The 26,923-nt window shown below is 39.8% G+C and overlaps 1 protein-coding gene across 1 annotated transcript in view; it reads right to left on the minus strand.

Annotated features, from left to right (window-relative positions):
• Window positions 1-26,923, minus strand: part of LOC117382581 (inhibitory synaptic factor 2A) — a 42,949-nt gene that overhangs the window by 15,278 nt on the left and 748 nt on the right. Inside the window, exons 2-3 of the mRNA XM_033979791.2 lie at window positions 15,167-16,310; window positions 4,322-4,393 (exon numbers count right to left, since the gene is read on the minus strand). Of these exons, the coding sequence (XP_033835682.1) occupies window positions 4,322-4,393; window positions 15,167-16,305 (1,211 nt within the window). The 5' untranslated portion in view covers window positions 16,306-16,310. The remainder of the gene's footprint in view (window positions 1-4,321; window positions 4,394-15,166; window positions 16,311-26,923) is intronic.

Consider the following 26,923-nt stretch of genomic DNA (forward strand, 5'->3'; position numbering starts at 1 on the left):
ATCAGTTAGACCCACTGTTCCCCATCCCTCCTCCCCCTAACTCTCTTCTTTAATATTTGCATTTTAGATGGCTGGTTAATTTGACTTCTGTTATATTAAGGCTAAACATACATTGTGAGGATAATAATCCTTTGCCTAAGTCTGGACCATAACAAGGATTTAGATAACAAAACAAAGCACAGAATCTTTTGATTGGTCAATAATATTGAAATGGTGCCAATAACAAGACAAAATCAAGTGACCAAACCACATTAATACAGAAAATATTACAAAATCCAGAACTTGACAAATCTATCATAGAATTTTAAAATAGATTTCATTAGTATGTGCAGGCTGCTATGGGCAGGCACTAATTGGGGACACATTGTACCTCTTTTAACTGTGGTTCTAATTGTGAGCTAAAAGCACTTGTTGATACAAAGTTATGGCTCTGAATACTAAACTACGTATTTTCAGAACGGATTATATTTATGATAATTACCCTGGCAGAGTCACATAGCACTGTGACTGAATACAAGCTCTGTTGCCAACCTCGACTTTGCAAAAGTAACTGCTAAAACCAGTGAGATGAGCTGAAATAAACAGATTTTAAACAAACAGATGAAGTGATAATTACAGTTCTCTACTTAATAAGGCTTTGTGGCAGACATGGCTGTTTTGTTCAGTAGACTGGGGAGTTGTGCCATTACTGTAGCAGAGACATGGTTAATTAAGCAACTCTCTTAAAATGACATGCAGAGTTGGCAGGATTTGGATACAGATAAGATTGGTGGGATAACACAAAAAATCATATCTTCAACTTTGTAAAATCACAGAACATGTCAAAGTGCCTAGTTAAAAAGTGCACAATTGAAACGTTTGCATATTTTTACACTTGATTCTTTTGAAAATGTCTGCTACATCATTTAAAGGCACACTGTATTTTTCTGGTGGAGGTATAAACCATCTGCTTGTGTCACTGGAGATGTTACTGCTTTGCCTGGAATGTTCTACAGTGTGGCATTATACCTTGTGTTCTTATGTTCTTTTCTATGAATGTATTTGTAGTTAATCTTTGCTGTTATTGAATAGTTGCTGTTGTCCTCAGTGTTATGTGGGAAATGTTCCAAGAAAGATTTCCCTCAGGGGACAATAACATTTATTCTATTTGATTCTGTTTATCTTGGAGACAGGTGCTTTTATTGCTGAAAAATACCATTTCAAACTGACCTGTAGTTATGCTGGGTTTACTCTAACTGCTGGGCAGGTTTGACACATTTGAGTGGGTTACTTTCAGACTGTAGCGTATTTGACCAAAACAACGCAGTTTCACGTGTGAGTTCACGTGTGGGTTCATGTGATAACACACGTGTAATGACCTGAAAATCGCTCTAGACCGTTAGACTGCTGCCAAAAAATGACCCCTTGTAGATTCTTTCCACAGACCCATGCCTTACCTGGACCCTGACTGTGCCGAGGTCAGTGTGGCAGGGCGCAGGAGTCCCCAACTGCACCACATGTGGAGTCAGAGCTTTGGACTGCTAGATAGATAAATTTAATGCCATACTGTGGAACATTCCAGGCATAGCAATGACATCTCCATAAAGACAGGCAGGTGGTGAACCCTCCCTCCAGAAATGTTATAATACACCTTTAAGTGTTGACCACAGTTGCAAAATGAGAACCTTGCTGTAAACTAGCTGCCTGGCCAGTCCACAGTGACATCTCTCTGTATTTTTTATATATCAGTCTGGTCCCCACTCTCTCCGTCTCGCCTTGAGCCTGGATCAAACACAACGATGCAATCAGATTTGTTTATGTCAGTGACAAATGTGAAACGAAAGAGCTCGCAATTATTCAGCATAAATCCGTCAGTGGTGACCACACTCACAGTTGTATTAGAGAAGTCTGGATCTGGATCTGGACCAGGTTGGAAACTGTATAAGATTGGTGACATTTGTATCCTTGTAATTGCAGTGGTTGTGTTTTGTTGGTTCCCAAAAATGCAAGAAAAGTAAAAGCTTTATTTAGCATAAAAACAAAAGCTGGAATGAGTGAGACATATTTTTGTTGGCATTTCCCAGAGAGAGGAAAGCACTTACTTGAATTGTTCCTCAAAATATAAACAGATCAATTTGTCTGGAGACTGACAGCAGCAGCCAATACGCTGAAAATGTTGCTTGAATTTGAACAGAGTTGGGGGAAGTTTTCAAAAAAGTACTAAATATTATTATCAGGCAAGTATAACTAATTATTGCTACTGAGAAACTATCTAACTAATTAATTTAACTTCAAATTGGCTTCTGTATCATTATTGTTTTACACTGGCAAAACTAGCCTGATGACAAGAATGTGTCTTGCCCAAGAACACAATAGCTGGTTACAGCTTGGCTAGGTTCGAAGTGCAGAGATAACAATCTAATACTACTGTTATTTTCCCAATTGCCTTGGCCTTGGGTAATTACTATCATTCTGAACACAGCTTATTGTCATTATTTTTGAGTGGACAGCCTTTTTATTAGAAATATTTTGAGCAGATTTGTCACCAAGGGATACAAGCCACAGGTTGCAAAAATACATAGTTCTATTACTATATGAGAGGTGGGTTTTTGTTGGATGGGATTTGTCTCCTTGCTGTACACTGCTGCTGTGTTTTTTCGCAGTATTTTGGGTGTTGAGCTGTCGGAGGCTTGTTTGGGAGTGCAGGGGAGCAGCGGTGGCAGGGTGGTAGAGGTCTGGGTGGCGGTGACAAATGGCACAAGGTTACAACAGCGACTGGATTCAGCACCTGCCTCAGAGCCATCGCAACTCACAGGAGATGACAGCATAGTACTACTCCTGCCTTGGGAGCATGGGGGATTTCATATGTCAGTGGGAGGTAGTTTGTAGTCTTTAATATAGTGGGAGTTGTTCCTTTTGATTTTAGATACCTTAAAGTATTTACATAAGTATACATAGGTACCAATATACACATATATTTCCATTGTCATTAGGGATGGGTAATACTGACAATCAAAATGTATAACTTGATTTATTTATTTTTATCCCAATGACAACAGTATAGCAATTCATCCAAGTATTTTTTTAAATGAATTTTATGACATTTTCCTTGGGCGACAGTGGCTTAGTGGTTAGACCAATTGTCCCCCAACCCAAAGGTCAGAGGATCAGTGACCAAGTTCTGTCATTGTGTCCTCAGGCAAGACACACAGGCACATAGTCTAGTACAAATATGGGGTGTGTTGGTGGTGGTCGGAAAAGCAAATGGCGCAGATTGGCAGCCTCGCCTCCATCAGTCTGCTCCAGGGCGGCTGTGACAACAATAGTAGCTTACCCCGCAGAGTATGGCGTGAATGAAAATCTCTCTCATACATGAAGTACGTAAATATATAAGTGGGGAACATTTTTTATTTTACATTTCGTTCTTAAAAACCCTTCAGTGTAGCGGTGCATGAACTACATCGACTAACTTTTCCCCCCTACATCTGGTACTTTCTTTACTTTACTTTTAATCTTCTTTTAGTTCAGTAACATGTCACCTACATATTGGATAAGTATGGAAAGGAACACTTCAGTTATGATTATAGAGTATGTTTTCTCCCCACAACTTCAGTGTGAATACATAATAGCAACAGTAATTCATCCCCCTGTTGAAGTTGTATTTAGAGTGATTCATGCATGTTTGAGTCATTTTAGTACTCCTGTATTCAAGACGTCATTGCTCCAATCAACCCCCGTTTGCACCACCACCTGCACACACCCACTGCTCTGTGCTTACTTCTCCAAATTTATCTTCTTAATGCACGATTCGGCAGTGTCACGTAGCTATTTTTGCACGAATTTTTGTAGGAAAAAAAAATGTGTGCAGCTATCCATCAGCAGGCTTGTGTCGTTTATTAAGTCGTTTTAGATCAATATCGTGATTTAAGCCATCCTCTTTGAACCTATATCAACAGCAGCAGTAGAGTAGTCGGCCTCCTCAGCTTCTCCATGCCTTCCTCTTTACCATAACCAATGTTACAGTAGCTTGGGAGGTATTTTCTTATTTTTATGTTATGTTATGTATCTTATTATGCCTTTTGAAACCTCTACCTGCCATGTTTGTGTATGTTGTTTGCCAATTCTCAGCCCTATTTTTGAATGTAAGATACTGAGTGTGCTCCATTTTATTCAAATATGTATCAAAACATCTATTACATTTTCAATTCACACCTTTGTACGTATATGCCACATCACTTTCACGGCATGGAAATCGTCACTTCTTATGTAACCACCATCCATTCTCACATCTGATATAAAATCCCACACAGTTAGCATAGCATTAATAATAAATGATACCCACCTATAGATAATGCACGCGCTGTTTCGGCAGGTGTCGCAGTTAGCCGTATCCTGTCCGGTCCTGTACGTCAACCTACAGAAAAAAGAAAAAAGAAATATTGAATTGAAAATGAGATGAACACAAGTTTTTTCTTTATTATAGCAAAAAGGCAGCAGTTCTCCCAGATTTAATTAAGTGAGCATATTTGATTTTACATAACTGGATTAACTCGCTCGGCCTTGACATAGTTTTCAAAATCTCTGAAGGAGTATGTAGAGCAAATCACTGAATAAATTTGATATAATTCATAATTCATGAGTCAATATTGCATGACACTTGCATGTGCGTACTTTTAGTGTGGAATGATATAGAATCTGCACATGTCCTGCTGCTGTATATGTTCATGATGATAGAGTCGAGCGTGTCAGGTTTCAAATGGTCTTGGCACAGCACACTCACACATGATGAAGGTCCTTGTTGAACTAATCTAAAGAAATTTAATTCTCCTAAATGTGATTTTGTACCACTTATATAAAAGCCTCAGGACCCAGTGGTAAAAGAACATAATGATTAACAGTGCTGTGGTCTGTTATATATTTTATTTTAGGGAACTATTTGAAGAGACCCTTGTGGCTTATTCATCATCATTCACTTATTTCCACTTAAACACATATAGGTACTAGATTTATACATAATAAATATATATATATATATATATATATATATATATATATATATATATATATATATATATATATATATATATATATATATATATATATATATATATATATATATATATATATATATATGAAAATGAGACAGTATGTAGAAAGTTACAGGCAGTCCCTGCATTACTACAAGTTCAAAGTTTTTATTTTTGTTATAGTCTAATTGATGCATCAAACTATTACAGGGTCTTCATGCATCCTAGAAATTCTGGAAAACCTGGAAATAACTGGCCAGTTTTCCAGACATGGAAAACATGTTAAAAATGAGAAAAAAGGCCAAATGTTGTAGAAAATATATATATTTTAAATTGTGTCCACACTTTTATTGGATATCAAATTCAAATTCCCCCCCCTACCACCATCTGTTCATCTGACCTGCAGAGCCTTGGTGACATATATAGGTGTTCCTTATTTTCATGTGTTGTAAGTGCAACACTAGACCCTATCCCCCTCAAATACCACTCAAATGCAGAGGATGAGTTGTGAGCACTTACTACATAACAAAATATGTATGTAATATGTGTATAATTAATTTGTAATAATTGTGGACTTTTGTTATGGCCTTAGGCATAGACCACATCTTTCATTATAAAAACTGTATAAAAAGAGGGTAATATGTTTCTAGACACCATGATAACAACTAAAAATGTCCTGGAAATGTCCTGGAAAATTACTTCAAGCTAAGTGTGGGAGCCCTATATAGATATTGGATCTGTTTCCAGCCCTTGTAATAGACTCACGAATGATTACAGTACATTTTAGTACAAATTCTGCAAAGGCTTTGTGTTGAAATCAGACTGCTCTATAGGCCTGTCACAGCTACAAATGTTCAAGTGCAATGTATTGCTAAAATAAATATAGATGATAAATGATAATATTGAAACCAAACCACAAAGCAAAATTGTCCCCTAAAAAGTATTCTAAATGTACAATATTGTTTAAAAAATATGAACTGCAATAAATAAATAACAGAATGCAACACTCTAGTAGTTAGTTTGTATCTATAATGAGTGATAGAAGTCCATCATTTGACCTTCTACAGCTCAAATCTCATCATGGTACAGAAAATTAACCAAATATTTCCCACTAGTGCAAAGGAAAATATTGTGATAAATATTTTGGGATGAGTACATGACATGTCAGCTGTACTGGGGTGGTTCACTCCTGCTTCACCATCTTAAAAAGATGTTCCAAAGCTTAAATCTGTTGTTTTATGAATACACACTGTGTTCTGAATTAGGGGCAGATCCAGTGTTTCATGATACAGTGTAGGGATGGAAAATGGCACTTATTTCCTTAAAGGCAAGGCAAGTTTATTTGTATACCACAGTTCAAGTGCTTTACAGAATAATGAACATTAAAAGAGTGCAGAATAAAAACTTTTCAGTCAGAGCCGTTTTGAGCCTGGATTTAAACATTGTCAAAGTAGAGGCCTGTCTCACACCTTCAGGAAGACTGTTCCAGGTTTTAGTTGCACAAAATTGAAACACTGATTCTCCATGTTTAGTCCTGACTCTGGGCACCAGCAGGAGGCAGGTCCCTGAAGTCCTCAGAGTGCGAGATGGTTCATATGGCTCTAAAATGTGGGATATGTACTATGGTGATGGTCCATGGAGAGACTTCACAAGCAGAGCTGCTAAGTCTGTTCTCCGAGTCACAGGAGCCAGTGCAGAGACCTGAGATCTGAGTGTCATCTGCACAGTTGTGGTAGGAAACATTATTGCTGTGTATTCACTGGCCTAAAGGCAGCATGTAGAGATTGAACAACAGGGGTCCCAGGATTGACCCCTGAGGCAACCCACAGTTCAAGAACATTTTATCTGAGACACATTTTCCAATTTCAACAAAGTTCTCCCGATCTTTTAGATAGGACTGGAAATCATCAAAGGAGAAAGTTAATAAACTGTTGGTAAACAACTTTTTCAGGGACTTAAAATGGCAGATTTGAGATGGGTCGGCAATTATTCAGGCTTTAGGAGAGGCTGTTTTCAAAGCTCTTGGGAATATTCCACATTGAAGTGACAGCACAACTTATTAACTTATTACACAAAGGATCCAATTGTGTTATGTAACTTATTTATCCTTTAACTACTGAACAGCTTTGTATGAATGAAAGTACAAACCTTATGAGACTCTGTAATCCAAAAATCAGTCTGTAAATAGTCTAGGCTAGGATATCGGCTTAAGCGATATTATGAAACCGATACAGAGAAGTTTTCAGTACTGGTATATTCTGGTACTGGTACTCAATATTCAATACCAGCATCGGTATCGGTGCATCCCTGTTCTTATGATAACCTACAGTTAGCCAAACAACCAACAAGCTAGCAATAGTTTTACTTGCACCATGGCAGAACAGGTAATTCTTGTGCTTAAATTTTCTCTTTGCTCCCATATGTAGAGGGCGCTCTTGGGACAAAAACTAACCTCCAAAACAGTAAAAAACCTCCTGGAGCAATATTCACATATCCAACTCAATTTACTCTGGACATAATGACCACAAGTGTACAATGAGACACCGAGAAGATGAATCACCTCTCTTGTGTTTATGACATACCAATGCTGCAGGCTTCTTTTATCATAATGGAACTCCACAATGGCCCAATGGTGAGTGTAAGGTAAATGCAGACCTGTGCCCATAGCCAAGTACACCCACAAGCTCTGCATAACCCATTTATCATCCTTTATTTCATTGTAAAGCACACACAAAATGTATATATTCTACTGCCTATGTTTGACTGCGGTGTTTATGTGATGGGAGGGGCCATGCATGTAATTGCCGGTTGTCACGGTAGCCCCTGATGGATGGTGTGAGGTGGGTTTGGACCGCGACACAAGAGGTGACCTGAGAAGAAGAGGGGAGGGTGAGGAGCAGGAGGAGGAGGAGGAAGACAGGATCGAAAATGCTGATGGGAGATCAAGGTCAACAGGTTTATCCATCCCCCCCCGTATGTCCAAGGCAAGTGTGGTTAGACCAGCTGGGGTAAGGACGCTAACTCATCTCCATGACAAGGTCTCGGCCGCTGCGCCAGAATTTAAAGAGCTATTAGCTAATGATTGGAGCATATAAGGATACATTTCATCATTATGGTCAAAGATTTTTTATAAGGATGAAATGAAGCCAAACAAAGTTGCACTGATACCTCACGGCCAAAATGTCTAGAGTTCAAGTCTGGATTGAGTCAAGTGTCCAGACGTAGAAGCAGCATTACAAGTATAGAAAAAAGCAATCATTTCAAGTAGTAGCTGTCTGTAAATATCCGGTCAGGCTAAGGGGCTAAGGCAGAAGAGCCTTTTTATCTCAGTGGGGCTTTTGGCTAAACAAACTTGTCACTGTGTCCAGGGTATTGTTGCCTGAGAGTCATAATAGACCCGCAATGACACTACAGTCACCCACGAGCTCAGGAATAGGTGGAAGTTTGGAGAGAGAGAGAGAAAATGGGAGAAGGAGAGAAAGAGAGAGAGAGAAGAGAGAGAGAGAAAGAGACACACAGAGAGAGGTGAGAGAGACACACACACAGAGAGAGACAGAGAGGTGAGAAAGAGAGAGAGAGAGAGAGAAGAAAGAGAAAGAGAGAGAGAAAGAAAGAAAGAGAGAGAAAGGGACAGAGAGAAAGAAACAGAGAGAGACAGAGAGAGAGCGACAGAGAAAGTGGGAGAAGGAGAGAAAGAGAGAATGAGAGAAAGAGACACACAGAGAGAGACAGAGAGCGACAGAGAGAGACACACACAGAGAGAGACAGAGAGGTGAGAGAGATAGAGAAGAAGAGAGAGAAAGAGAGAGAGAGAGAAAGAAAGAAAGAAAGAGAGAGAAGGAGAGAGAGAAAGGGACAGAGAGAAAGAGAGAGAAAGAAACAGAGAGAGACAGAGAGAGAGAGCGACAGAGAGGTGAAAGAGAGAGAGAGAGACAGAGAGAAAGAGAGAGAGAAGGAGAGAGAGAAAGAGACAGAGAGAGAGATAGTGAGAGAGAGACAGAGAGAGGTGAGAGAGAGGACAGAGAGAAAGAGAGAGAGGACAGAGAGAAAGAGAGAGAGGACAGAGAGAAAGAGAGAGAGAAAGAAATATCACTTTCAATTCAAATACTATATATATATATATATATTTTCAACATTTTCCACAAGAACAAGTAAATGTATACTTTATAGTCTCCATAGGGAAAGTTGTTCCCATTTTTTCATGCCACTGGGACAACCTGTCAGCAACAGTGTGTGACAAGAGTCCCACACTTGCAAGAGGACACATCTCCAGATCTTGAGCTAGGCTTGGTCAGGACTACATTAGCTGGAGGAGTTTACCTGTTAGCCAAGAATGCGAGTAACCATGGCACCATTCAGAACATATAGTGAATAGTGTTCTCAGTTGCAAGTAGTCCTGACCATAAATCTATGGCTCAAAGAATGAATGGGTCAAACGCAAAAAGCAACAAAGCATCTTCCATACATTAACTTTTCAACCTTGGATATTTGCAGACAGAATCAATCTACTGATAACAACTCAAGGTCAACGTTCACTCACCTTAACCACCTTTCTGAGTTATTTGACCCGCAGTAGTGCATAACATCGACTAAGTCCCTGCCATTGTATCATCATTTCATTTTCCTCCTGTCATAATCGAAGCGTATTAGTCTAAATTCATAATCAATGTGTGTTCTCAGCATGGGAGACAGTTGTTCCCTCTCTCCCTCCTCTGTGTATGTGAATCTAGTGCAATGTCACACTGATTCATCCCCGGTGCCTCCCAGAGTGGAAAGAATAACTGCACCTTTGAAAGTCGTTTTGGGAGCGGACTATTTGCTGGCACAGATTCATGGGGTGTTGTTTGCACACGTCAGCTGTCCTGAGATGGGATATGTCCTGTCCTCACCCTTTGAGATCCCCTCCCCCCAACCAAACTTCTGACCGCCCAGCTCCATCGTTGGATACAATTTTTAGGCTGTAAACAAAAGATTAAATGGAGGTGAGGACCCATTATCTGAATTGTAATGTGGATTTTAATGCTTTATAGTTTGGGGTTTGGAGAAGGTCACATAGGACAGATGCGAGTTTTGGCCTGGAATGCTCTGACCACTCAAGGTCTTGTTTATTTGTAGGGAAAAATGAGTCAACCAAATAAGTGAAGTGAAATTTGAGATGCAAGTTCACTACCAACGCAATATCTGATTAGGTTTGTGTGTGCGCGGAATTCTGGCAGCTTTTTAACAATAACAAATGGAACTCTCAACATAATGAATTCATGGTTTCATGTCAAATTAGTTCTTTCCCGTTCTGAAGGACTCATGCTCATACACACAATATAATTCTTTCATTTATATTGTTTATCACTATGGCAATGTGCTAACAATATGAGCTACACTGTCATTTAATAAGGTCGGACCACCAGCCCACTATCAGCTATCGTCATATCATCGCACACTCCTTTCTTACCAATTTTTCTTACCGATTGATAACATTTTACAGTGAGATGCAGACGGCTTCAGCGATTTTGTCACTATGTATGAAAACTGCATTCATTCACAAAAGAAAAGTTGGGTAATTCCATTCTGTTCAAATCAAACTAAAATAGTAGAAGACTTTGTAAGGTCTAGGTCCGGGCCTTGGTGTGAATCAGCCTTTTACTATGTTGTCTCTTTAAGCAGATTAAATCAATATTTAAACAAACATTTATTAGTTTCCAATTCAGTACAAAATTAGTCTGCCCAGTTTGACCATGGCAGTGTTTGCTGTTTGTTAGAGAGCTGAACTTATAAAGCTAAACTTGTCAATATTGAAACAGGCTGGAAATATTAGGCATTTTTGTTTATTTTCATGTTTCCTTCTCTGTGAATAAAATTACACCATCTCCTCACTAATTGTTTTGCATTTTACAACCTTCAGCTTTTACTGTTTTTAGTATCCGTGCTGTTTTTCACCAGCCTTCTTTCAGGTGCAATAAACCCAGTGAACTGTACCTGCCTCCGAGCAAAAACAACAGACAAAATAACAGGCTGATGAACACGGTGAATCATTTAGCAGCTTTAGACACACTTCTTCCCCCAGGAGCACAGCAAAAACCCAAAAAGCCCAGAGCAGAGTGAATGAAGCTGGCTTAAGTGCCACTAACAGCCTCTTCTTTGAATGCAGAGGGCCAGAAAGGATGTGGTACTGCACCTTCATTTGTAACACGTGAATTCTATTAGCAGGAATCCACTGTAGAACTACTTTAGCAAGAGACACCAAGTACCAAACGACCATCAATCTGAGGACACATTAAAGGGACATTGTCCAAGTCTTTTACCTGTTGGCCCCTTGCTGCCAGATCACTTCTTTTGAGTTTATTTTAGATTTCGTGAAAATATTGGTTTTGGAACTTCTTCAAAAATGCATTATGCCAACGATATTTAATGGTACAGTATGTAACTTTCTGGAGGTGGCACATCACCTGCATAATTCTATGGAAAGTTAAAACAATACTTAGGAACTTTTTTGATGGAGATAGATAAGGTTATTGATGCCATACTGTGGAAGATTATATCTAAAGGAACATTTCCATGGAAACAGGCAAGAGGAGGCCCTCCTCCAGGCCAAATACGTCTGTGTCAGTTTTAAGGATATGCAAGCCCACTCCCAGAAGGGGCGCATGTTTTTCAGTGCGATAAACAAGCAAATTGAAAAAATGTATTCTATTTCAGGCTAAAAAGTTACATACTGTGTCTTTAACAATATCATGGGTAGCTTGTAAATCCACACTGACAAATTTTGAAAACAGGCCAGCAGGACAGTTGTTGCATTGATTGAGATTTTTCTGTCAAGAGTGTAATTGGCTAAAACAGTGCTTCGGACTGTAATTGCAGACCTGTGGTTGGCAAAGAAGTACACTTAATTGGCCCCCCAGGGAAATTTGACCTCTGCATTTGACCCATTCTTCAATGCTGCTGGGACAACCTGTCAGTAGTAATGGGCAGACACAGTGTAGTGCCAAGGGACACATCTCCAGATCTTGAGCTAGGCTTGGTCACGACTACCTTAGATGGAGGATTTAAACTATTGTGCACATATCTATTGATAGAGATCCACCCAGACAAGAGGTTGTATGTATTTTGGGGGTTAAAAGGGCTACAAATCAATTTCTGATTTGTAACTGTACCATACATAAAGACATACTGATATTCATGAACAGAAGGAAAGTTCACTATACTATACACTATACTATATCCACTATACTACTCATATAAAGGACCAGTCATCACTTGGCCTCACAGCTTGGGCAGGGGAGCAGAGTCTGTAAGTGCCTCTGACATTTGGTTTGCTGGCGTCACCCCCATGTGCGTCATAACATTCTTCTTTCGTCCACCAAAAGAGAAAACATTCAAGAAACACTGTAGAGAATTATTTAGTTCATATGCCATCAAGCACACTGTACAATTCTTTTTAGTATTAGTACTTCCATTTGGCTACGCTGCACTCATCATCATCTAGATCTGTGGAAATTCATAGGATGAAAGTGGACATGCTCCTCCATGTTGGTGAGTTAAGAGTTCGGACATTGGCAGGATTTACCATTTCCAAACTGGGTCAGGGGATCTGTGAAAATGCTGCTCTTAAGATATCCCGCAGGTCAGTACCTTTCAGCTAAGTGAAACTGTGGATGATGTGGACTAAAACTACCCATGAGATAAATTATTCTAGTTCAAAAGATTATAGTTTAACAGATATTTTTACACTGCTTTTTGAGTAATCCAGCATATTTACAAAGCTTAATACTCCTTCAGGGTGGGTTTCCTCAAGACATCCCCAGGTAAAATCCTCTAGCAACAAAATCATGCAGATGGGGCCCAGGATGTGGGACAAATTTCCCTAAGGAGACAATAACGTATACCTTAACCATAACCCACTTTGACGCTAGGATACATTAAGTTACACTAGAATAGGCTACATTTTTAGCTTTATTTCAGCTCTTGCACCCTCTGCTGGTCAGTTATATATAATCTGTTTTAATACCTATATTTGCGCTCCATACATATACATTTAAGTTATGTAACAAAGAACTAGGCTTAAGTATCAAATGTTCTACGTTTGGTATAAGCATATAAGCATGTTGTTATTCTATGTCTTATTTTTTATGAGGTGATTTGAATTCTGAATTCCAGTGCCCTTGGTGTATATGGCTCCCCTACTATGTCTTTCTTACTTTAAATTCCTCTCTATTTGGCTGCCCATCTGTGGACAAAGTGAAAAATGAACCTACATACCTACATGCAGCCCGTGTCTACTCCACCTCTGCTGACAGACTACACTGCTCCTCCATAATAGCAGGCGCTGTTATGAGAAGATGAAAGGCAAAGTGTTATGAGGCTGCACTAATTGGGCCTTTAATGGAACTTCCACTGCAGCCCACTAGGGTGCCTTGTTCTAAAGCACGGACAGCTAAGGCTTACGCAATTTGCTTTGTGGAGCTGTGGGTTTTAGATATAGGCACGTACAATGATCCTTACTGATGTATCACTGAACAACTCGGCGGTGGATGTGCTGTTAGACGTTTATGGTGGCTGTTTAAGGTAGACTCTATATATCTTTCATGAATTCAAGGTGTTTTAATACCTCAAAAAACATCTATTCTTATTGGAAGTGGGGCCCAGATCAGAACTGTAATTAGGCCCAGAAGAGCCACTTGCTTATCTACATGAAGATAGTGCCATACTCCAACATTAATATCTCCATTAGAAAAGTTACATAGTGCCCTTTTTAAATGGTATGGTGGGGTGTTTAAGGAAAAGAAGTGTCCTTGTTCTTCAATGTAAAGCTCTTTTCACCTTTGTTAGTTTGTTTCACAAAAGTAATGATTTAGATGTAAACCTAATCAGTTCTCGACGCAATTGTCAATGTGGCTTTCAAGCAATTGTGAAAAATACATAAAGGCAGCTCATTGAATTTGGATGGACAGATTGAAAATTAAGTGTTCATTTGGAAAACAGAAAAGTGTAATTTTAAAAAATAGCCAGAAGAAGCTTGCAATTTACTCTTTGCGCAGCAGTGTTTTCAATGATTACATTTCTTTTAGTGCAATAAAAAATATTGAATTAGTTTTCCTTGGGGATATTTACTCAATATTTCACTGAAATCACATATAGAATATAGTAATAAAAATAAACTACTACTAACCTTTCAAGGAAAAAACTGTTATATATATAGGTTTGATAAGATGGGAAACTTGAAATCGAGTTGACTGCATTTTTTAACTTTGCCCCTACTGTCCGACTACTGGCCCTTTGATTTCATGTAGCATCTCTCCGCTGCAGCAGTGTGAGGCCTCTTCTACAGCTTTATGACATACATTTGGTCTGATTTGGAGCCTGTAGGGTGAGACCAGCATACAGTTTCTGTCTGTAGTTGCCTGCAGCTGTTAGCACTTCACTGTAAATCTGTCATTGCTCAGGAAGAGGATTCGATTGAGATGTCATCTACATAGGATATACTGTGTGTTTGCATCCTCATATTCTAAAACTCCTGTGCATAACATCTCCATCTGAAAGGAAACTTCTCTGGCACCTGGATTTTGCTATAAGCATTGATACATTCTGTGTGTGGTATACAGTAAAACTGTTCCAATTAAGGTGAGATGTCCCACAATTTGACAGTTTTTAATTTGTCCCTATAGGTGCGGCAGCTGTCCTGCATTACACTCAGCACCTCTACATTGTTAGAATGGTTCCCCAGTCAACCAAATAACTGGCCACTGACCAGATCAAAGCCTGGCCTGATCCTAATCTCAAAATACTTTCTACAATGTGCATACTCCACTAAATATACATCATTCTTTCAAGCAGTCATTAGTTTTAAAGCAGCAGATGAGTTTTAAATTTATAATGCAGCTACTCCATGACAAATTTAGATGGAAGAGAATGAGGGAACAGCTTTTATTTCAAATTAACCCGATTTGGCTGCATCAGAATTAAACCCAGACAGTACCAGGGCGGAACAGACAGAAACACGGTTGGGGGTGTCCCGCTTTTGGGAGAACAGAGTTGGCAACCCTAGGTAAGACTCATGGGGAGATGAAAGAAGAGCTGGTAGAGGATATGAATTAGCCACCATAGCGCTCTTTACAAATCACTATGATGTCTTTGTGTTCTCTTTACAAAAGTAGCAGTGCACTCACCCCTCTCTTTGCGCCTCTCCCTTCTCCAGCTCCTGTATGACTCCCAGTAGTACCTTGATGGTCTCTTGGCTGGAGTTGATGAGTGTCTCCATGGCCTGCAGCTGTGCTTTGATATCACTGTCCCCACTCGCTGTCCCAGCAGCCTCCCTTCGGGCTGCCCCTGCATCCCCTGTGGGAAACCCCATGCCCCCTTGTCCCGTTTGCTGAAGTTTAGATGAAGCTGAAGAATGCCTTGTCCTACAATGTCCCTGCGATTGCACAGAACATTTGGCACTATGCGGAAGTGTCTGAGAATGCTGTTCACTTAGCTGTCCACTCTTTTTTCTCTTGCAGCTCACAGACGGACTTCCCAAAGACTCCACATGCGTCAAAGAATTCCAAGCAACAGGTCCGGAACCCTTTATTTTGCCATCCGAGGCTAGTTGGCGCTTGGAAGAGGAAGAGCTAGCGTCCATGTCATCCTTGCCTTTGTGTTTGGATCTTGTCGTGGGAACGTGGGATTCCGATTGGGATTTGGATGGAGGGCTGCACGGGTGACAATCGTCCGGAAATTGCGTAGATTCCGGACATGATGGGCCATCCAGACAGTTGGCGCTAGAAAGGAGATCCTCGGTGTCACTACTGTCATCCGTGTGGTGGAGCAATGCTTTAGTCTGACAAACAATCTTTCCTTTGACTTTTGAAGACTGTTCAACTGTTTGTCCATCTTCAACTGTTTTAATATCACTCAAAAATCCATTGTTCTGTCCTTTATAATTCTCCACCAAAGCAGTGTGTTTAAAAGTATGCCCCTTTTTCCTATCAAATGGAAAAGTCTTATATCTTTTGGTAAGGTCCGGTGACGTTTGCACACCAGTACTTTTAGTCACATTGGGTATGGAGCGTCGAGCAGGCATTGTCATATATTTCCTATGGGTTACTTTGCAAGAAATTGAGCGGGAGCGCCTTCTCCGCTGTTCATTCTGGGCTTCGCAGATGTCCTTAAAGCGTACTTGTAAAGCCTTGTTCCTTTTCTTCACCTGTGATTTGCCAGACTCTGTACCGGACTCCGCGTTGAAGCTGTGCGACTGGGCGGTCTCGCAATCGGACTCATCTGAATTCGACACCACGTTGCATTGGGTGTCCTCCTTGCTCACCATATTTCCTGTAAGAAAAAAATCCAAAACTGATTAGTGTGATTAGCCCCCAGGAAGAATAGAAACAGCTTAGACTCTAAAACTCAAAAAACAGCTGCATTATGTCAAAAAATAATAAATAATTTCTGATTTTCTTCACTTCATTTGTAAACAGTCTCTGTTTCTCTATCTTTGTTAGAATGTTGTTTCCTCATCAAAAACATATGCAGAGTTTCAATCACACATGTTTAACACACAAACCCTGCATATTTAGCTTTAGTTTTTCTTAAAGAGAAAACACTCTTTGTGAATCTCTACTGAACAAAAGGTAAAAGGAGCTGTTAACTTGAAAACTACAGCTTCATGACATAACAAGGTTATGACAAATGTTTTTGATGAGGTAACAGCATTATAAAATGGCTTAAAACTCACGAGAGTCAATTTTGTATAATACAGGACCTTTGAAAATCTAAAAATGTATTTAAAAACAATGTTAGTTTCAGGCATATGCAAAATGGTAAAGTCTGAGTAAATCATTCATAATTTGTCAAGATTTGTACTCAGTCTTCCAGTGATTATGTAGCCAGTCCTTTTTAAAGGCAAATCTATATTTAATTCTCCAATGAAAACTTAATTTGCTGTTTTATTCTAATTCACATATATCCTCCATCTCATTATGGAGAGATATGTATTAAATTTGAAAAAGCGGAAGATGGTGACCTAGTATAACTGAACTACGTCATAGCCTCACAGATGAATATGGGCAGTGAGCTCTGAAACAGCTGTCCGCCTTTCGCTTGGCCTGAGCTGACCTTTGATTTGACAGCTTCATAATAACCTCAAACAAGAACTTATATGGACAGAAAACTAAAATAGATTTTTGGGAGAATTTGAGATTGTAATTTCAACTGCTCTCAACCACCTGGTAGAAGATACACTCAGAAAGTAAGTTTGATGATGTGTAAAGATACTATTTCTATCAACAACAATGAGTGTTCCACTGAATTACCCAAAACTCGAAATAATTGTTCAGATCCACCCCTCTCCACTGCAAACTGCAAAATTTAACACAACACCCCATTACAATCAATGAGAGGGTTCTTAATCAAGCTAACGAAACCAAGTGTGAAGTTGAGCTGCCAAACTGCCTTCTTTGCAAGAATTAGGAATAGTTTTTATACATTCTGTTTTGTTTAGGCCATTTAAAACAAGAAAATGTATAGGCCAGATCTGTGGAGAGGTAACCCTGCTCAGTTTTTGAAGAATAAAACACCTGATAAAATGCAAGACAGAAAAAAAATTAAGTGATATTGTGAACGTTTTCCAAGCTAAACAATAACATGTGTGTAGAGATAGAGGTTACTTTGTTAGATATTACACCTTAAATGTTACTTCATCTATTTACCTGATCACAGTTCATTTCTACACATCCTTATATGACCAAATGCACTGAATACCAGCGGAGACCATTGGAATGGAAAGCAACAAAGCATTGATGCAGTGCATGGACTGTGGGGATATGCAAACAACCCCATAGCACAATAAATAATGAGAGGACCCCATGCTGTGATCTCACACTGGGGGGCGCTGTCATTCTGCCACTCCAGGTAGGACGGCCCAAACGGCATAATTCAGCTGACGAGAGACATTAGTCTAGTGTTCGACTTTGGGACGGAGGGCGGAGAGTGTCAAAAGAAATATGTCAAGAGCACTTTATTAGAAACACCCTCTTCTCTCAGATGTCTCTGTGCTGTATGGAGCATATGGAGCAAGCAGAAAGCACAACATGGATAGGTATTAGCACGGTTCAATATTTGGCTCTCTACTTGTCGGCACTATATGCACCAAAGCCTGAGTAATGTGTTTTTGAGGAGCGTATGTGAAGCGTGTGTGTCATATTTCTTGATGACAAATGTGGTTTAAAGACTGCTGCTGCTTTTTTCTCTGAACGTTTTGGCCTGGATAACTAGATGCACTTTGCAATGATATCCCTGTCACTCTCACATATGTTGTAGTTTAGTTTAGAGCTCAGGATAATAAAATAGTGAATGAATGAAAGGATGAAGTCATGGATGATAATTTACAGTCTCACAGTAATAAAAACTGACAATAGTAAATATTACACTTGGATTGGAATAGTCAACTCAAGGATGTTTGCCTTAAATAACAAAGTACCCAAGTCAATTTAATAAACCAACCCACTATTTAGGGTAGTTCATGGCCACTTGATACAGCTGCTGTGCTAATATTTTTAATACCTACCGCAACAAGAGCTACATCAGCCTCAGAACAACCTCAAAATGGAGAACATCATCATCGTAATAAAGGAAAACATATACCAGTTTGGATGTACAAAGAAAGAGCTGGAATGGAGATGGAGATGGAGGAGCAGAGAAAGGCAGAGGAGTTGGTCAAGGAAAAACTTTACAGGGAGAGAAGGGAAAGGCCTAGTTCCACAGAGAGCAGCAGCTGTTGGACAAAATGAAGGACTACAAGGAGCAGAGGAGATGGTCAAAGCAAAGGCTGACCTCGAGAAAGAGGAGATGTGGAGGGTCAAAGAAAACAACTTCATCCACGAACGAATTAAGTTGGTGGAGAGAGAGGAGAGGAGGACTGTAGAGGAGGAGGCCAAGGAGGAAATCTTGAAACAGTGACAGGAGAGTGGCAGGCCAAATAAAATGCTTGGTTAAAAGAATGAGAGGTTGTTCCAGATGCCCTCCCACAGCGAGAGCAGGAGTGGCAGGCCAAGGAACAAGCCTGACTGGATGAGGGAATTGAGATAGTGGAGCAAGGAAAAAAGGTGTAGGGCGTCTTTAGCTGAACCTCCTAAACAGGCTGAAGGGCAGAAGAAGACTGAAGAAGCTCCTACAAATGTGACCCAAGTCAAAGACAATCCTAAAGAGCCTTAGACCAAGAAGGTTCCACCAATTCAGACCAGCAAAAGAAGAAAGGGAGACATTAGACACTTTGTTCTGTGACAGAGCCAAACCAGTTACCAGCCGTGTGATTGGCTCTACACTGGTCACTACATGAGGCTCTTGAGCAAATAAAACATACAACAAAATATTCTCTCTATATTTGTAGTGCTGGGGATGTGTTTTAGACTAAACTGGAGTGCAATGGGGGTGGATGATAAGACAATACTATGAAATCAAACAGTGTTCTGGCCCAGTAATGATTTGCTAATTTGAAGAGATAAATGGCGATTCAGTGACTTTCTGAATATTTGCAGCTCTAGGGAAAAGAAAAAAAAAATTTTCTTGTGGATTTTTGAAGCTTGCCATCAGTTTGCAAACAGTAGGTTAGGGTAGACAGCAGAAGAGTGCAATAATCATAATAATAATAATAATCTGCCGTGGAACCAGTGCTTGTACACAAACAACGAATAATAATAGGTGTGACATAAAATGTGAAATGAAACACAATGTTTTCATATTTATTTATGTCTAAATATTGTCCTACCTGTTAGAGGTTTAGTCGAACACTAGAGATTAAACTGTAAGAAGTCAAATGGTTGAGTCCTACTGTATCTTCCACTAATTGCAACAATGTCCACATCCGAAAACAACTGGTGTCAATTCCCCAACTATTTGCTGCAGTGTTTTTGTTTGCTCGGCCAGCCCAGACTAGAGGTATTTACTATACTCCAGTCTCCATGAATTCCAGTAGACGTTACAAGGAATTAGAGCCTGTGATTTGATTGTCCCAAATTTGGACAGTTGTCTGATGTGCTGGTCTAATCTCAGACACTCCTGCATTCGATCAGAAAGTAAGGTCCTGGCTCGCAAGATAACTGTTTCTGGCAACATCGACTTTGATTCATCAGATAAAATACTCTACATAACATTGCATAATACAAAAAATGCAACTCTAATCAGTGCACAAAGAGTTATTGTTGAGTCCGTCTGAGTCTTTTTCTGGTGCATGAGTTGTCAAGACAATACATCATAATGAAATAAATAAACCTAAAATGGGATTAAATAACCGGTAATAATTCCATCCCATGGACTTCACAAGAGTCCAAGTACTTCCTGCCTTAACATTTACCCCAAAAGCACCCAAAGTTTCTCTTGACATATTTTGCATTGTTGTAGAAGAGTATGTGTTTTATTCTTTGATATTTTATGTATTAATGATTTCTGGAATGGTTACGCACATCCCTCTGATGTGGGACACTGTGTTGAGATTGTGCTGACTGTAGCTCTGCCAGATATGCCATGAAAATTTCAGCACACAAACTACATTATTTATGACAATGTTTTTGACAGGGGGCACATTTTTTTTTACTTCTAGGCTTTTTAATCTCTAACGAATCATAGCTAACCGGGCATATGCTGTTATCTGCAAGCAATCAATGGTTACTCAAACAGAAATTCCAATTCCATTTGCTAATAACAATTAATCGGCCATAAAAAAAAGGGATGCAAGTCGTTTCCTATGAGAAATACTGTTACACCGGTCGATTGATGCCTTTGCTGTGATCTCATTGCTTGTACATAAAATATATACATGACATAAACTGATGTGTGATACGCTCGGAAGGCAACATCAAAAACAAGTTGGTTAATCATTTTCAAGACAAGAAGACATAATGTAATAAATATACTCAATGAATCATGTTAACACACAAAGGGGATGCAACTGTTCTCGTATTATGTCTTGCAACGTAATCACGTTTTATCATTGTGCAATACTGTAAATCTATCAGTGCAATTGTTCCAATGGGAGACTCGTACTTGAGGAGATATTTCCGTGTACTGTCACTTTTACGAGGCAGCAGAAATCCGTAAAAAGGCGATGAGTGAGTGGATTAGCGTCATTAGCATTCTGATCTGGTAGTGAGATTCAGAGCGGCGCGGCTAAATGACCTAATGAATGACGGCCTAGCATGTAATCATGGCAGAATGGGGGCGGAGAATGGGAAGAATGTATATTATTACAATGAAATCTATTAGGGCAAGAATAGGTCAGTGATTCAGGCATGATGGGTTTGGTACTACTGCCTACTTCGAATACTTTTAAAATACTTCAATATTATAAGGTTTTTGAAAATGCTATTTTCTACAGAGCTGCCAAATGGGCATCCATCCAGTCAGCAGCAAAAATATAATAACACTGATTGTAGTATAAGATAGAATTGTGAAGTTGTATGGTTGATGTATATTTTTAGAAGTTAGTTTTTGAAGTAGGCTATTTAAACAAGGCGGAGAGAGAAATCTACGATAGGACATAAACCAGCAAATGGCTTACAATATTCTAGTTAGTTTATATTGAACACCATGGTGTGGCATTAAACTTATTCTCCATGGGGAAAAAGCTGACACCACCAGGTCAAGTAGATCTGTGAGCAAACAAACCCACACAAAAAAGTTTTTCAAGGTCTTTTTTAAGCAATAAAAACATCTATAATTTGATAAATGCTAGATAGCTAGGTCTAATGCAATACTGTGGACCATATCAAGCAAAACAATAAAGTTTCCGTTCAGACAATGACCCAAAAAGGTACTTTTAATGAGATCTTATTTATAAATGATTCACTGTGTCAACTCAAATCTCTCATTATTGCTTTTATTCAAAACAGAATACAAAAGCACACAAAGAAATATTTTGGTGAGTCATGAACTATTTTCCTGAATCATTGCTGGAAAAGTAAAACATTAGTTGGGCCATGGTGTCAGAAAGTTTTCAAAACAACATCCCCAACATGCCCCATCACAGTGGATATTATCAAGAGTGGCTATATTCCTATACGAATTCTGTAAAAGCTGAATCGTCACCCCTCTTGAACCATATTCTCTTCTGGTACATTCTATTTCCCCTTTGGACAACCCTAGCTGACCCATAACTAACCCCGACCATATTGTTCCATGAAACAAAACAGTACAGAGTTGATAATGAAAAAGCGTGTGTCTTCTTGGGCCCGCTGCCATGCTTTTCACCTTGTCCCCTGTCCACTGTAACCTCAGCCGGGCCTGTGCTCTGATGAAATTGAATATATTTAGCAGCGTCTTGCTTCAACCCCCTCCCCCTATTAACGCCGGAAATAGCTTTAGCGCGGTTGTAACTTTGCCTCGAGAGTCGGATGAGTGAATCAAATTGTAAGTAGGGCTCAATCTCGCCGAAAACACAAGCCCTATCATCTTGTTTGTGGGGGATTTTGGGCACGCAGCTGACTCTTCCTCTTTGCTATTTGTTCTAAAACACGGGCTTAGTCTGTATTTTGATTGCAGAAGTTGTTTGTCAGAAACTGGATTTAAAGAAAGGATTCGTTTTGGATTGATTCACATGTCATTGTATTGTTTTGTTATAAATAGCAAATCGTTGGCATCCGCAGGAAGTCTGACGCTAATGCAGTCATGTATACTAGCTAAAGCGCCCTCCACAAAAGGAAGTAGGGGGAAAAGCTACTTCAGTGACTAATTATTGGTGGGGAGCAAGTCAGATGGATAGAGCTAAGCCGGCAGACAGACTCCTCTGACATATTTAGATAGCAGGAATCTTCTTTGCCTTGTCGCTCTACTCAAAGCGTCTTCTTCCCCTCCACTTCTGAACATTCCGCTATATCGCAGCTAATGACCCCGGGTCCTTCCCTGATTTGGCCCGGGCCGGTCCAAAGGATTATGAATAATGCATTGACTCTAAAATTGCGAACGTAATCCCTTGAAAATCTCCTTATGTGCCCTGCAGACCGGCGTTTGTCTGTTACAATTGCCCTTCGGTTCTTTGCGCTAAAAGATTCATGTCCTGGAGGGGGGGAAACGTACTGTGAGTAACCCATATCAAGCATAACATTATGACCACTGACAGGTGAAAGGACACTGCGTATTGTGGATTCAATGAAGCTTCTGTCAGTGGATGGAATAGGCATTTTGTAGCATGAAAGGCATAGAAAAGGCAGAACTGCGGAACATTGTAGTTGACAAAGGTATTTAATTTTTATCCTTTAGGGAAGGTTAGTTTGCGGGTCAGTGTAATACAATAAGTGTCAAAGGCTCAGGAGTTAGAGCATTTGTCCTATCACCCGCTCGTAATGTTGTTGTGCCACTGGGCAAGGCAATTCCCCTTCCTTACCTGCAGTATTAACAGGCCAAAGAGAGTGGTCACTGATAACTGCAGGGATTTCGATCCCACGCAGCTCCGACCCTGCATTTAATACTGTCACTGTGTCATTGGCTAAGACACTCACTTTGGCTATAAAAATGAATGTGATGAGTGATTGGTGGTGGTCGGCGAGGTTGTTGGCACAGACTGACAGACACATCTCTCTCAGTCAACCTCTGGACAGTAGTTGACTCCATTCATCAAGAGTTTAGAGCACATGATGCAATGTAAAGCAAGTCAGAAAAGGTTGACGTATTTACTTTAAATTGCTAAATAAGTCTGTCTTGAATATGAATATAAAGCACACTGAAACATGGTGAACTAAATCAGCGATCAAAATACATTATATGACCACAAATAATGAACAAGTGGTCATTATCTTATTCCCGATGACTACATTGCATTGCTTCCATTGACTGCTGATAGACGACCTTCTTCCGAGGCTCGGGTTTTACAAAGTGCTGAATCAGGCTTTACTGCTCCCCGTTACAGTTGATTCTCTTGCTTACATAGCTGAACATGCTTGTCAGCCAATATCAACACAATAATTACCCGAGTGCATCTGCGAGCCTATCCACACTGAGAAGCCTGTCTAGCCACTCTCATTAATGTTTAAGTAATGCTGTGATGCCTCGCTCTCTGCCTGCCCCTCCAACCTAGCATCAATACAACCGCCTTGATCTACTACTACTATACCTACCACATCCAATTAGATGCTAATTAAAATATGCTAAGTGAGTACTTGTACTAAATGTGCGAAGTAGCGCTGTAATTATGACCATGAGGACATAACCATGCATTTTTATGTACAGCTGAGTAGCATAAATTACCCCAAGTGACATTGGCCAAGCCTGCCTGCGTGCATTACCTGTCCGCCTTGAATTAATATGGGGGTTGGTACGGAACATACATCTCTCATGCTTGTACAGTAAAGCAGTAATCGCTCCATCGGAATAGCTTCCCCCTCCACTGTGCCAAGACTACCAAATCTTCCTGCTAAAGTATACTAGAAACGTTTCATTTTGGGGTATCTATATCAGTTGGGCTGCGGGCTACACCTGTGCTTTATGACTTTGGCTTAAAAGATTTATCACAGAACAGCACTTTCAGTTATTGGGGGAATATAGCAGAGTTTTTTTTTTTTTTTTTTTTTTTTAAAGAAGGCTCTCCGTCTGTACCGGTATCAGCTGGCTCTGAGGTCTGTCTGTGAAATGGATCCGTGGGGATAGAAAAGTTGTAAAAGAGCGAGACATGGGCCGCAGCGTGAGCTTCACAATGTAACCCTTTACGCTTATTTTAGGTACAAGAAGGTTGTTATTCAAGGACAGTTTTGTAGGAGATTGTATTTGAAATCCTTCTTAGCTCAAGTGTAAGCATATTTTAGGGTTATGCAGTTAGAGTACTGTCATGGTGAAGTAGTAGTAGTAGCAGAGGTAGTACCAATTTGCATGTCTGTACTGCTAATAAAAGTACCGGTAGTTACAATGGAAGTAGCAGCATGTGATGTGCTCAATATCAAGGAACCTTTCACATTCTCAAGTGCTTGCAAATTTGTACACCAGTATTGCCAACTCTGGAGTCAAGTACATTGCCCAAGGACACAATGGCAGTCCTTAGTAATCTACTCATAGTAATAGAAGTAAAGAATAGTCATTATCGTAATTACAATCAAAGTAGCTGTACAGGCTGGAGTGGCAAAACTCAACAACACTTTGCTGTTGTTTGTTAAAAAATACTGTCCTACAAGTGAGTAACATTGAAGTACTTAGTAGCAGAAGAGATACTAAGAGGAGCTAACGTTAATGTAACTTTTCTGGTGATGGTATGGATTTTTATTTTTTTTTACTTTGGCTGGAATTTTCCACCGTATGGCATTAAACATAAGCACCAGGTTACAAGCTCAGTAAGAATGTATAGTTTGTTTTTAGAAATAAAGGCTACCAGTGACTGAATAAATCCGAAGTAGATAGGTTTAATGCCATACTGTGGAACATTCTAGGTGAACACCAGAGAAGTTAGTGCCCCTATAAAATTTTCATCACGCGAGAGCAGTGCCAAATTACTTAGCAGTGGTAGCATTAGTAGAAATAACTATGCAAGCACTTAATTAATGGAACACTTTTATACAAGTAATATAACTGATTACTTAAGGTGATAAAAGCAAGACTGCGTGACCCTGGGACGCAGCAGATGATGTGAAAACATGTAGAGTGCATCACCCGAACGAGCTCGTAAACATGGCTGTAAATATGCTTGTGGCGCAGCTACATATGGCCCAACGTACAAGGGCTGCTCTCACTGGGCCTCAGTCAGCAGTCTATACCACTACAATACAAGGATGGACTTCTGGGGAAAGAGGAATGATTTAGTACATATAGTTCAATCAATTTCAAAAAATAGGGTTATCAAAGAAGGTAGTTTCTTGCACATCGAAGGTGTATCAAGTCGGAATACATTGTTATCATGTTATTGATATGCTCCAGAAGTGGTTAGCATACAGAAGGTTATGGGTGTGAGCTGTCTCTGTCATTTGCATATTTTCCCTTTGACACTCCTTTCCACTGTATACTTGAAACTAAATTGGCACTACAGTAAATACATGTGAAAGTGAGTGATTGTCTTTCAAAGTAGAGTATGTCTCTTAGGGTGTGTTTAACAGGAAAACACATAATAAACTAAACAAGGACTAAACCAAGTCTGCATTAGGCTCAAACCAGAACCAAATGAGTGTATGGTGGTGACTGGAGGAGCTGATGGTGCAGATTGACAGCCTCTCTTCTGTCAGGGCATCTGTGGCTTCAGGAGTAGCTTACCATCCCCGAGTATGGAGTGAGTGTCGAGCAGCTCTGAGTCCCTGAAAAATCACTATATAAATTGAATGCTTTTTTTTTTTTTTTTTTTATTAATGTCAGAATCAGAAATGCAATGAAGCAATGATTCACCTTTTTTTTTACAAGAGACATAATAAACATGGATTCAAACTTTTGCTCATCAGAAACATGCATCATTCATTTGTAATCTGTCTTGGCTTCATCGGGCCTGACCACTGAAGTTAAATAAATAACAGAGAGAGGAAGCCCAGAGAGGAGATTTATGGAGAGCAACACAAGGTACTACACAGATTTTCATATTGCACACTCTCTCTCTCAAAAAAAAAAAAAACCCAAAAAAACTAAAACACATTTTGCAGTTTATCTTTTAAAAGTCTTTGTCACCAGTGTGATGCAAGATGAAGCAGCTTAGAAGATCCATCAAACCCAACTTGACTGACTGCACTGTCCCAAACTGCACCCAACAACTCTGCTTGTGGTACATCTGCCAGTGAAGGAATGACGTGTACAGGAGACGCACTAAACACGGGGAGGGGGGCTGACTGGCGGGTGGATATCTCACCTAGAACTGCGCCTGTCTCCACTATATGCTTATGATGCGGTGGGTACCTTTTGGGGCTTTACCGATCGCGCGAGCCATTACTCACGATAAGTCACAGATTCATCAAATCTCGCCCTGAGCGTGACTCTCCTTCCTGCATATCAAACGT

Source organism: Periophthalmus magnuspinnatus, chromosome 15 (genome assembly GCF_009829125.3).
Source record: "Periophthalmus magnuspinnatus isolate fPerMag1 chromosome 15, fPerMag1.2.pri, whole genome shotgun sequence".
NCBI lineage: Eukaryota > Metazoa > Chordata > Actinopteri > Gobiiformes > Gobiidae > Periophthalmus > Periophthalmus magnuspinnatus.